At 54.9% G+C, this 13,293-nt stretch overlaps 1 protein-coding gene across 1 annotated transcript in view; it reads right to left on the minus strand.

The window, feature by feature from the left end:
• IL4I1 (interleukin 4 induced 1) overlaps positions 1–4,030 on the minus strand; it is a gene marked incomplete at both ends in the record, with an annotated part of 4,838 nt that extends 808 nt beyond the window's left edge. The window contains 7 exons of the mRNA XM_082300093.1: positions 1–18; positions 206–339; positions 573–641; positions 1,029–1,230; positions 1,419–1,531; positions 2,067–2,281; positions 4,018–4,030. The exon at positions 1–18 is cut by the window's left edge and continues 808 nt beyond it. Coding sequence (XP_082156219.1) covers positions 1–18; positions 206–339; positions 573–641; positions 1,029–1,230; positions 1,419–1,531; positions 2,067–2,281; positions 4,018–4,030 — 764 coding nt within the window. The remainder of the gene's footprint in view (positions 19–205; positions 340–572; positions 642–1,028; positions 1,231–1,418; positions 1,532–2,066; positions 2,282–4,017) is intronic.
• Positions 4,031–13,293: the final 9,263 nt, after the last annotated feature.

Consider the following 13,293-nt stretch of genomic DNA (forward strand, 5'->3'; position numbering starts at 1 on the left):
CCGGTGATTTCATCAAAGCTGGAAGGGAGGAGAAGTGGGAGATGTGGGAAGAATGCCAGGGTTTAGGGAGCATAAAAACCTGAGCTCTTCTGGAGACGCCAGTGGAGCTTGGAGGCCCCATTGAACTGCGAGTGGTTCCCATTTGGAATCACTCTTGACGTTTCCCGTTGTGGGAACAGGGTTGGGCTGAAGGGACAGCACTCACCTCTCTTTGTCGAAGATGTCAAAGTCCCACAGTGAGGCGAGGAAGGACAGGTAAAACCCTGAGTCCTCATTCAGCAAGTCACCGATCATCTCAACAGCTCCTCGGCTCAGCCCCCCCACCTTGATCAAATATTCCTGGAGATCCCGGGAGAAGAGACACAACCTGAGGTTGTTACCTCAGTTAGGGCTCCATTGGAGCCGTGCTGGACCCTTTCTTAGCATTTTTAAATAGAAGGGATCATTTATTAGGGAAAAGCATCCAAAAGGTGACAGAGAATGGGACTAGAGTGACATAGACCCTTCTCAAAGCAGGGAGAGTAATTATCAAGAGTTGGGATTAAATTTACCCTTGAGCCCCAGCCCGTTACCTTGGTGGAGAAGGAGTCGTGTTGAGCCAGATACTTCCTGCAATCCGTGGTCTGGAATGTCTTAAAAGCCTGGAGAAGAAACACTGATATGTTCAAAGGAAAAAGATCCATTTCCCAAAGTGCTACCCGAAATTCTCTCAGGAGTTCAAGGTTTGGTAACCCCTGGAGCTTCTGGACATCAAGTTTCAGGCAGCTCTGCCTTGGTGTGGAATTTTCTGCTCATCCAAGTCCTGGTGGACCCATTCCAAAGGATTTCTTGTAGACAAAGAGGGGTTTTGCAACCACCTGCCCTTGTTTCTGAATGAGCCTCTCTACTTTTCACTCCATAAGGACCCTGCTCTTCCCCAGCTCAGGGCTGAGTCTTCCCCAGTTCATGGCCAAATCTTCTCCAACTCCTGTCCAAGTGTTCCCCAACTCATTGTTCAGGTGAGGGGACACCACGGGAAAATCTTGTACCTTGTTCAGTACCTCCCGGTAGAGTTGGACAGCGCTCTTGCCCTTCTCCGATGGCTTCACTGTGTAATTCAGGATGTCGGGGTTCCTGTTTACCTCCTCCGCCCTGACCCGAGCACCCTTCAGGAAGTACCAGGTGTTGTTGTCCCTCTGGATGAAGGGGTTCAGCTTCAGGTCGAACTGGCGGATGAATTCACGGACGATCCTGGAAAAAGGGCAGAGTGACGGTGCCAGGAGCCAACAACCAAGCCCCCACTTCTGCCACCAAAGCATTTTGTCCCCTTGGCACGGATGCTGAACCCCAGGGGAGCAATGGGGACGAATTGGTCCCCAGATTGGTCAGGTGCCTTGGGCCAGTCCCTCACCTGACCGTGGGGCTGGACACGCTCTCACCTGTGCTTGCCTGGCAGGCGCATGGGTCCCAGCTCCACGTACCAGTCCTGTCCCTCAGGGCGGTACGTCCGGATCCGCCCCCCGACCCGGCTGCTCGTTTCCAGTATGGTAACCTAAAAAATGTGGGTGGAGACCAGAAGCATTTGAGAAATGGCTTCTTTGAAGTGAAACGCCCCCAAAAGAAGGTCCAGAGGGTGGGACAGGTCCCCTTCAGATGGCAAATGAAGCACCTGTAGATTCAAACCCTCCTCTGTTGGCCAAGACACCTCTGCCTATGGGGCAGTTTCTCATTTCCCAACTCCTGGGTCGCATTTGGACACCAGCTCTGGTGAGAAGGTTCTCGAGGTGGTTCAGGATCCAAAAGGGCTTTGAAAGCAGTACCAATCTGTCCCTCTATGCCTTGGAAACCCTCTTTGAGACCCACAGGTGCCATGGGATGGTTTGGAAACCCCTGGAATTTCTGCTGCCCTAAATACAGAATGTGAAGGGCTCATTTGATTCTCAGGAACCAATGTTGGGTGAAAAATCGCCTTCCCTTCCTTCTCCCACCACTGTGGTTGACCAACTTAATTTCCTTTTCCCTCTCCAGCCTGGAAGAGACCTTTAGAGGAGGGAAACAAGCCCAGCAGAGCCTTGTGGAATTCCTACCGTGTGCCCAGCGTCCTGGAGTAGCTTGGCTGCCGTCAGCCCGCCAATCCCCGCGCCCACCACGACCACGTGCGCCGGGTGAGCTGCGGGCTCCAGCCCATTCCGGACAATCTCCAGCAGCTCCTCATAGTCCTGATCATGGAGACAGTACTCGGGAAAGCATGGAAACTGCTTGGCGCTCAGGACACCCGCGAGCAGGAGGATTTGGAAGAGGACTGGGGAGGGAAGAAGAGAAGAGAAGGGAATAATGGGGCCTTGGCACTCAAGGTCATTCCTGATGGCACAGACTGGCTCCAAGGACATTGGTATCCAAGACCTAAGGAACTGGGGTGGTTGTGAAATCCCTGGCACCAGCAGGTCCGTCACGAAAGGTGTCAAGAGATGTCGGTGATGGTGATTCATCTTTTTAAGAGAAATCAACCCATAGATGATTTTTCATTTCTCCATATTCATGTTCTGCTTGTACAGCTGCTGTGGTGAGCTCTCAAAATGACTCTGACCTCCTTAGAATAAGCTCCAAAGCTTCCAAGAACGGTAATTAGTGTCACTCATGTGCAAAGAATTGAGGCACCTTGTTGTCCCAAGTGACCTTTCCCATACCTGGATAATTCGAGAAGTTTTTATGTGAAAGGTGGAGGGAAGAGACAGGATTGGACAGATGGATCTGATGAAGACTTGCACAGGCAGGAGAGATGGAGATAAAATTTCACAGAAAGATGGACGGATTAGAGGGATGAAGAGAGATGGGATTTATCTTCTTTAAAATTCCCTAATTAAAAATTCTCTGCTTAATTTTAGAGAAGAGAATTTTACTCTGCTTTAAAAGTTCCTCCTCTAAAATTCCCTCCTTTAATATTCCCTCCTTTAAAATTCTCCCCTTTAAAATCCCCTCCTTTTAAAACTCCCTCCCAGTTTAAATTTCTCTCATTTAAAATTACTGTGTCTTTGAGATGCCCACAGGGAGCAGCAAACAGACCCAAAACGACCATTTCCACCAGAACAGACACAACGTTGTTTAACATTTTCACAGTGAAAGAACATTTGGGCTGAGCACCACACTCTGCCCCACCCCCACCCCCGCCCCCCCTCGGGATTTTCCTAGTTTTGGTTTCTGTTCTTCAGAACAACTAAAGAGCAAATTTAATTTTCTTTTCCTTCTCCCAAGTGCTGCTATTTTTCTTCCAGGGAAAAACAAAAAGCTTTGGAAACCCCACTTTGGGTAATTCTCACTGCTGGAAAATGCCTGGGAATTGTGGGTTTTTTTCCTAGAGCAGCCCCAGATCTGTCACATATCTCAGGTGGATCTGCCGGGAATCCACCTTGGAGCCTTTATCATCCAACACCTGAGGCAGGTGTTTCCACAGCCCCTTGAGCTGATTCAAATACTAATCACGAGTGTAAAAAATATTTAGGAAGAATCTGCTCCAGTTGTCATGTTAACAGTGGGATATGGTTGGATTGACGTGCCCTGGTCACAGAATCATCATGGCTGGATTGGAAAAAAACAGTGGACCATTTGGGAGATCCTGTTTGGAGATCAGAGCAAATACCCTGGGACCAGCTCTTGGAGGTGTCTGCTGAATCTCCATCTTCCATCAGGTGTTTTTGGGGAAGATGTGGAGAAACCACCAACCTGGAGCATGAAGGCATCCTCCAGGATGGCCCTCAGAGACTCCAAGCTCGTGCCTGTGTTTCCTGAAAAACCAGGATAATCCCATGCCCCAGATCTGAAGGGAGGTCTCCCCCTGCCCACAGGGTCCGGAGGTCCAGGTGACCATGGAACAGTCCAGCTGGAAAAAGGGAGGTTTGTGGCTGTGCTCTCAGGACGTGGCCCAGAGATGGAACCAGATGGAACCAGATGGAACCAAAACACCAAACCCAGGCACTGAAGATGAAAGAAAACTGGGAAAAAACCACAGAGAGCTCAGGATTGAGGGGAGGAGTCACTCACCAATCCCAGTCATCGTGCCAGGAGGAAGATGAATCCTCTGCTGAGATTGGAATTCATTTTATACCCTGGCTTAGGGGAAGAAAAAAAAGCAAGCTTGTGCTTCCAGAAAAACCTCTGCCAATCAGTGCAACACGGAAGGGAGTGAAGTGGGATTTGTCATGAGAAGGGGAACCAGCAATTGAGCAGAGCCAGTTCCTCTGCCGGGTTTCTTTCCCCTTTATTCACCGGCGTAAAGCCACCAGTCCACGGCATGTTTTGGGATGTGCCATGTTTACCCCAGTACGGTGACCACACCCTGCTCCACCAAAGGCAGAGATTTCCCAGAAGGGAACAAGCAGATCTGTGTTTTTTTTTCCAGTATTGCACAAAGCCCGCTGAAATCTGAGTAACCATCATGGGGCTCCTTCTGAACCCAGGGAAGACCTCGAGCTGGCATCCAAAATATTATTTCAGGGATGAAAACGAGCATTTCCAGGGAAAATTAATCTACTTGGGTGTTGCACAATTTTGGCTTGATCTTGTCTCCATTAGAATAGAGGGGACGAAGAATTGTTTAGGTGGGAAGGAGACCTTAAAGATCATCCAGAACGTCACTGAAATGGCAAAAACTGGGTGTTTTTCTAGAACTGAGACCAGCATTTTTCCAGAATGGAGACCTTGGACTTGCCAAAGTACCGTAAACCCATCTGAGGAACCATCCCTCGGTTCTTGGATCAAGAGCTCAAGTCTCCTTTTTGGAGACAATGCCCTCATTGGGCTTTGTCCTGTTCAATCTCCACAAAACTGTGGGATTTCATTAAATATGATCATAAAATACCTCAGGATAGAGGAACATTCCGTCCAACTGTCAAAGTTTAGGTAGAATTTTGGAGATTGGTGTCAAGGGTCTTTGCGGATTGCATTTATGGGATCTCCTGGTTTAGCTGGAATTGTGACACGGAAACTGGGGGGTTCTGGTGCTGTGTTCAAGGGATCTCCTCGGGAGAAGCCACGATGTGGGTTTTGCCCAGAATTTTGCTTTTTGGTGGAGTGTGGGGGTGTTTTTATGGTTCCTGCAGGATTCCCAATACCACGTTCCAGGCCGTGCTGGTTTGAAAGTAAACCAGCAGGGGAAATTAACCCCAAACAAATACTTTGTGAGAGATTTTAAGTCGTAGTTACAACTTAATAGCAAAATTACAATAAATGCAATGAATACAGAAAACTGGCTTAAAACCACAGAGTACAAACTGGCCCCTGTGAGTCGGGGTGGTGGTCACAGTCTGATTAAGCAGTAGTTTCAGTGCTGTCAAAGTGATGGTTTCAGTCTTAGCCGGTGGCCCTGTGGAAGTTCTGGCCCTCCTCTGGATCCGTCCAGTGGTGGTGGCCTCCCAAGTACCTAGACCTCGAGATTATATGTGACCAGATCCAGGTGGTACATCCAGGGTGGGGAGTTTCACAATGGAATGATGCAATCCTACAAGTCATAGGATATTTTTGGGGCCCTTGATGGTTTTTGAGTTCATGATGGCCCATTAGGAGGGACAACCCCTTCTGAATGGGTGTCACTGTGCTGTCTTGGTTAAAATTGAGTGACAAACACCTGTGGAAAGTTTCCTTCTAAGAAAAACTGAAGGATTGAAAGGTTTTCCTGATTTTTTTTTTTTTTTTTTTTTTTTGGTCTTGGAGCACATCCCCACTTAAGAAAATCCACCAGTTGGATTGAAAAAAGGTAAAAGTGTCATTTTTTTGGAAAAAAAACCCCTCTTGGTTCGGGTCTGGTTTTATGTTTCATGATTTGTGGTTTGCTGGTTGTTCCCCTGTGGTGTGTCGATGCTGAACTTCCAAAACCACACATTTTCTCTATCTGGAATAAAAAATTATGAAGAATTTGGGAATTGCATAATGAAACTGGCATGGACACATATTCCCAGAAACAGCAGAGAGTTTGGAGTGAGGGCAGCTGGTTTCACGTTGTCCTGGTAAGACCTGGATTAATGCATGTCCCAACAAGTTGCTTTGCCATCAGCCTCGATGATGGGGATTTATTTTCTGGGCACCAGCAATCCACCAGTTGCAAAAGTTGTCCCTCCCATCTTCCTGCTTTCTTGATCTGTTGATTCCCTGAAGGTTACGGGAAGATGAGTTTCCGCCTGACTCCAGTTGCATCACAAGGTTCGGAGAGGGATGGCGGGAGGGATGGAGATCCCAGGGAATCAGAGGGCGGGAGAAGGGATGGTGATTTCCTTCCAAATGGTTGTTTTCTGGTTTTAAGGTTGACTTTTCTTAATGGAAGGAGTGGGAAAAAAGTGGGATTTCATTCCACATGTTGTGTGGGACATCATGCATGTGTTGGAGAGCACTTGGAATGGGGGAGGGTGTCCACCTCGGAGCGTTTCCCTGTGATGAAAAAGGACCGCATATGTAAAGCACAGGGAGGGAAAAACCCGTGTGGATTTATTAACAAGGTAATTAGCCTTAATGAGTGTCTGGGCCGGCAGGCACAGGTTGGAGAAGTGTGGGCAGGTCCTGTTGAGGAAAGATGCCCTTTCAAAACATTTTCTTGTCCTTCACTTCCTGCTCGCCCAGAGGATTCCCAGGATACACCTGTTGCACGTACTCGTGCGACTCCAAGGCAAAACTTTTGGGATTGGGGGCATAATTCAAGAAATGAATGCACCGGGGAGGAGGTTCTTGGATGAAATTGTTCAAAATTGGGGTTCTCCTCATGGGAAGGACATGGAGCTGATGGAGGAAGTCCAGAGGAGGCCATGGAGACCCTTGCAGGCTGAGGAAATTTGGGTTCTCCCGGAGAACTGAAGGTTCCTTATTGGGGTGATCTTACTGGGGCTTCCAGTGTTTGAAGGGAGTGGATATGACAGGGACAAATTTTTATCAGGGCTAGGGAAAGAAAAAAAGACAGAAAATTATATTTAAAAATTAGTTTTTAGGAAAAGTGGGTGTCAAAAGTAGGATTTGAGCCCACACCTCCATTTGGAAACCAGAATTCCCACAGCAGGGAAAGCAGGGCCTTGAGTCTGGTGCCTTATACCACTCAGCCACCCTGACACTGCCAGAGACCTACATTACCCTCCTCATCCTCGAGGTTCATCTTCCCAGCACTTGGGCTTTCCTGCTGCCTTTGCAGGCCCCCCCTTCCCAATTTCATTTAGTTTTCCCAGGAATAAACCTCTTCCCAAGCTGTTTTCTACTCCAAAGTAGTGTGGGGTGATGGGAAAAGCAATTCTGGAGCTGCCGGCCCCTGCAATTGCTCCCTGGTGGCTGCTGGAGCCCTTTGGGGACCCTGAGGATCCGGGGTTTCCTCCTGCCCCAGCCTGTGGGTTTAGGGGTGCTTATCCCACCACTTTTATTCCTGGGGCTCTTATAAGCAGCTCACCTGGAGTTTTGAGGGGAAAAAAACCCACCTGTTTTCACCAGGAAAACACCATCAGGGCTACTTTTCCAGGTGAAAACCACGATTTTCTTCCTGCCCGCTGGCGATGAACCAGCAGCATTTCCTCTCTCACCTGGGGGGGAATCCCAGCGAGCCCTTTCCACATTCCCAACACTCGGTCCATCCCTGCTCCTGTTATCTCAACCTCCCTGGCTGAGCTTCCAGCAGGGTCCTCAAACCCTCTGGGTCCCAACTGGGGGGACAGGGCGGGTGGCAGGGCAGAAGCATGGGGAAGAGGGGGGGAGGAAGAGGCGGGGAAGGAGAGGGCGGGGGGGCGATCCCTTGTGTTCCCACGGTTCCAAAGGGTCTGTGGGAGGTATGGGGACAGGTCTGCGACTGGGTTACCTCTAGAGGGCTCTGGGTAAGCGGAGCTGGTTCTTGGCTTCCCCTCTCTCTCCCGGATACCGGCTCGGGCTTCCGGAGCGGAGCCATGCTCGGCATCGCCTCCATTGTGTCGTGCTGTGGGAGGCTTTGTGGTCCTGGGAGTGCAATGGGGCGTCTGGGCATCGCCCCTTCCCTTCAGTCTCAGCGTGGGAAGGGAGGACACTTCTCCTAAGGAAAAGCCCTGTGGAAGCAGCTCCAGGCTCGGCCGGCAGGTAACGGGGCGAAAGAGGAGCAGGGATGTGGTTCGGCTCCCAGCGGGGCTGGAGACGGCAGGGGGTATGTTCCCGGGAGCAGCAGCTCCTCTGGGGAGAGGACAAGGGATAGGCAGGATGGAGAGGAAGCCCTGGGCTCCGCAGGGATGGGGATCCTCCTAGGATACAGCCCCCAGGGCCCCATCGCTGATTCCCGGTGGGATGGGGAGTGGGGGAACCGGGAGGCTGGGATTGCTGTAGGATGGGGTCTGCCAGAAAGGCGGGGGGAAAAGCAGGGACCCTCCTGCCCCGCTGCTCCCGCGTTGCGCCGGGGACGCTCAGGATTAGTCCCGGATTGAGGGACTCTGAAAACCCGATATTCCTCGAAGTGACCACAGGAAAAGCATCAAATCCCGAGCAGGAAGCGCTGTGGGGGGGAATTCCTTGATTTCAAGGGATTTCTCCTCCCTGCAGGGGATTTTGGGGAGCCCCGAGGGAGGAGTCTGCATTGTCCCGGTGCTCCCTCCTGCCATGGAGCCGTGGGTACTGCTGGATCCGCGGCAGAAGGCCCTGTACCGCGACGTGATGCACGAGAGCTATGAGACCCTCATGTCCCTGGGTAAGGACACCCCAAAAATCTCTCTTTCCCTGTTGTATATTCCCCTATCCTTTCCTTGCTTCAAGCAAAGCAGTTTGGGAAGAGGGGCGGAGAGATCCGGGCAAATTCCAGGGGGATTTCGTCAAACCCCAGCCCTCTCCTTATTTTTTTTCTGCAGGAAGATGTTACTGATCTCTCCTAATTTAAACTGAAAATTCTGGCACTGGAGTGCCCTTGACATCTCCACATTCCCAGTTCAAACTGGGATCAGGTCCCTCTTGTATCTCTCTTCCTGCTCTCTGGGAGAACAAGATTTTTAAGGGGAATCCTGGTGCTGCTCCGTTGTTTTAAATCCTACTCCTCACACTTTCACCTTTTCCTGCTTCTCCCCTTTCCCAGCAGCTCAGGGGCTGGTGAGTGAAAAAGCAGCAGAGAACGGAGCATCAGAGAGCAGTGCTGGGCTCGGACCGCACTCATCCCACAGCCTGGAGCGGGAGAAGCCCCTTGGCTCCAACAGGCGCAAAGCGAAGCGCCCGGACAAAGCCGTGCCTCCCGGGACCCCCAAATCCACCGCGCTCCCCAAACTCAGCTGTGTCAAACCCCTGCGTGGCAAAGGACCGGCCCGGGAGCGGCCATTTGGCTGCACCGACTGCGGGAAGAGCTTCCCGTGGGCATCGCACCTGGAGCGGCACCGACGCGTCCACACAGGCGAGCGGCCCTTTGGCTGCCCTGAGTGTGGTGAGACCTACAGCCAGAGCTCGCACCTGCTGCAACACCGCCGCACCCACGCCAGTGACCGCCCGCACAAGTGCGGTGACTGCGGGAAGCGCTTTGCCATTGCAGCCGAGCTGGCGGCCCATGGCCGTGGCCATGCCGCCAACAAACCCCACAAGTGTGGGGACTGCGGAAAGGGCTTCGTGTGGGCATCACACCTGGAGCGGCACCGCCGTGTCCACACTGGCGAGAAGCCATTTGAGTGCACCGAGTGTGGCGAGGCTTTCAGCCAGGGCTCACACCTTGCCAAGCACCGCCGCAGCCATACAGGCGAGCGGCCACACCGCTGCCCAGCCTGCGGGAAGACCTTCTGCCAGAGCTCCGACCTGGCGCGGCACCGCCGCACGCACCTGGGCAGGAAGCCCCTGCGCTGCGGGGACTGTGGGAAGCTGTTCCGGGCGGGGCCAGCACTGGCGCGGCACCAGCGGTGCCACCGCCGGGAGCATTCGCACTGCTGCGCTGACTGCGGGAAGGGCTTTGTGTGGGCATCCCACCTGGAGCGGCACCGGCGCGTCCACACGGGCGAGCGGCCCTTCCCCTGCAGTAGCTGTGGTGAGCGCTTCACCCAGAAGGCTCATCTGCTGCAGCACCGCAAGACCCACTCGCCGGAGCGGCCCTACAAGTGCGATGACTGTGGGAAGCGCTTTGGGGAAGCCCCCCCGTTCCTGGAGCATCAGCGCGGCCATGCCAAGCACAAGAGCTACACCTGCGGCGACTGTGGGAAGGGCTTTGCCTGGGTGTCCCACCTGGAGCGGCACCGCCGCATTCACACCGGTGAGAAGCCCTTCGAGTGCCCCGAGTGCGGCGAGGCTTTCAGCCAGGGCTCGCACCTTGCCAAGCACCGCCGTAGCCACCTCCCCAAGGCCGTGGGGACATCGCCCCTTGCCAGGACACGGCTCGGGGGCAACACGCCCGGAGCTCACAGCGGTGAGGAGCCATAAGACCCACCTCGGTGTGATGGATGTGGAGAGACAGCCGAGGGGAAACTTGTCTTGGGGACAAGCCAAAGGACACCAAGTGACACTTGAAGGGCACTGGGGTGGGTGACAGGGGTGCTCTGTCATGGCACAGGGTGGGATTTATCTGCCCTGGTGTCTCCCCACAGCAGTGGGTGAACATTGCACTGAACATTGTGAACGCTGCAGTCCAGACCCCAGAAAAGGGACAACCTGGGGGAGAAGGAGCCTATTCCCAAAGGAAATGGCGCTTGGCTCCATCAGGGAAGGGTGGGGGAACCCGGGCTGGTTCTGATGTGAAAATCCAGTGGTGGTGTGCCTATTTCGTGCTGCCAGCTGGTGGGAGAAGGGGATGGAGGGGGCAAGATGCTCAGGATGAGCAGGAGGTGCTGGCACAGGGCAGGAATAAACTAGGAGTCCCGTACCTCATGGACACCTGTGTCTCCTTGTGCTCCAACCCTGTGCTCTGATGCTTTCCCTTCTCCAGGTAGGAAAGCCCGTGAGCACCTTCTTCTTCCCCAGAGACAAAAACCACGTGGACACACACGGAGGGGTTTTGCTTTTTGGCTCAACTACCTTCTACTTTATTAACTATCAGTCCAAGCCCAGGAAACCTGGCCTGGCTTCTCCAGCATTCCCACCTTAATGCATCCCAACCTGTCCTTGGTGCATCCCCGGCAGAGTCTGGGGAGGTTCCAGCAGTGCTGGTGATGGGTACAGGTCCCCAGGGTTCTTTTCTGAGCTGTTTGCCCCCGAAAAATCCCCAAGGAAGGGGGTTCCCTGTGTGGTTTCACCCTGCCACGCACCCGAGTTGTGTCCCCCACTTTTACCCCCCTAATAGTAGGGCAGAGGATGAGGAGGGTTATAGGGAAAAGTGTCTCCCCACCACCCCAAATGATCATCCGCCTTTCCCCAAATCCACCCTCAGCCTCCCCCATCCCTCCTCTCCGTCTCCCCCCAAAACCCCTTTGGCAGGCATGGCTGCCCCTCCCTGTGCCCCCTTCCCACTGCTTCACCCCCCATCCCCACCCTGACCCTCATTTTGGGGTATCCCGGGCCCCCAAACCCTTTCCCATCCTGGGGCAGGAGCACAGACCACTCTCCATAGGGTGTCCCCAAAACTAGAGGAGGACTCTGAGCCCCCCAGTCCCACCTCAGGAGCTGGTAGGAGGAAGGGACACCCAGGGCTCTGGCAGGGTTGCGGCATCACTTTTCAGGGTGTCCCCCTGCCCAGGCCTCCATGCCCCAGTGAGGGGCAGGACAGCTTTGACCGCCCAGCCCCTGGGCGCTACAGAGGAGGAAGGCATGGAATGCTTCTGGAAAGCAGAGCTGGGCTCCTCAGGCCACAGCTCAGGGGGTGTGGCTGTCCCTCCTCGTTGTTCACCCTCCCACCATGCGGGTGGCAGCAGGGACAGGGGGCTGCGGGCACCGGCACCATGCAGGCGCTGATGGGCCGCCAGGGCCGTGCCAAGGCTGAAGGCTTTGCCGCAATCAGGGCACACGTGGCGCTTTTCGGGGCCGCGCTGGGCATGGGCACGTTGGTGTCGGTTGCGGTGGGAGCTGCGGCCGAAGCACTTCCCGCAGTGGGCGCAGGAGAACGGCTTCTCCCCAGTGTGTGTGAGCCGGTGCCGGTCGTAGTGGGAGCTCCAGGAGAAGCCCTTCCCGCAGAGCCCACACTGATACGGCTTCTCGCCGCGATGCAGCCGCCGGTGCCGTTCCAGCCCGGCCGGTGAGCCGAAACCCTTCCCGCACTCGGGGCAGGCGTGGGGTCGGCCGGGCTGAGCGCCATGGGTGCGCAGGTGTGCCACTAGCGTGGAGCTGACAGCGAAGCTCTTGCCACAGTCACCGCAATGGAAGGGTCGCTCACCCGTGTGCACCCGCTGGTGCCGCTCCAGGTGGGAGCTCACGGCGAAGCCGCGCCCGCACTCTCTGCAGCGGAACGGCTTCTCCCCAGTGTGCACGCGGCGGTGCCGCTCCAGGTGTGACACCCACCCGAAGCTCTTCCCGCACACCCCGCACGGGTATGGTTTGGCTGCTTCCTCTGTGGCTGGCGTGGCATTGTCAGTGTTGTTGGACGGCTGTGCGTGGCTGCGCTGGTGCTTGGCCAGGGCTGTGCTGCAGCGGAAGCGGCGTGAGCAGTCCGGGCAGGAGTGCAGCTGCTCGGAGCTGTGCACGTGTCGGTGCTTGAGCAGGCCCGAGCTGTGGCTGAAGTACTTCCCGCATTGCTCGCAGCAGTGGGGCTGTGGCGCAAGGTCAGCGCCGGCGACAGCCAGCGGGGTCTGCGTGCCCTTGTGCTTAAAGCGCTGTGGGTCTGTCTGGTGGTTGAGGCGCTTCCCGCAGTCGGCACATTTCCGCGGGGCCGGCGGTGGCTCCTCTTCTGCCTCCACACCCTCCTCATCCCCGGCGGCGATGGTGGTGACGTGGGTGCGCATATGGCGGTCGAGGTGGGAACTCCAGGCGAAGGCCCGCCCACACTCCGTGCACTGGAAGGGCTTCTCCCCGGTGTGAATGCGGCGGTGCCGCTCCAGGTGGGAGCTCCAGGCGAAGGCCTTGCCGCACACGCCACACTCGAAGGGCTTCCCGCCCAGGTGGCTCTTCTGGTGCCGGGCCAGCGCTGCAGCGTCTGCAAAGCTGCGGCCGCACTGAGGGCAGTGGTCAGGCTGAGTGGTGCCGGGCACGTGCGTGCGCCGGTGCGTGAGCAGCGAGGAGCTGACGCTGAAGCGGCGCCCGCACTCGGGGCAGCCGTAGGGCCGCTCACCTGTGTGCACGCGCCGGTGGATGGTGAGGTCGGAGCGCTGGATGAAGCCCTTCCCGCAGTCAGGACACGTGTGTGGGCGGTCGCCGGTGTGGATTTTCCAGTGCTTCACTAGGGCTGATTTGTGGCTGAAGGTCTTCCCACACTCGCCGCAGGTGTTGGCAGCGTGGTTCTTGCTCCAGCTT

This window comes from Coloeus monedula (genome assembly GCF_965178545.1).
Source record: "Coloeus monedula genome assembly, chromosome: 36".
In the NCBI taxonomy this organism is placed as follows: domain Eukaryota; kingdom Metazoa; phylum Chordata; class Aves; order Passeriformes; family Corvidae; genus Coloeus; species Coloeus monedula.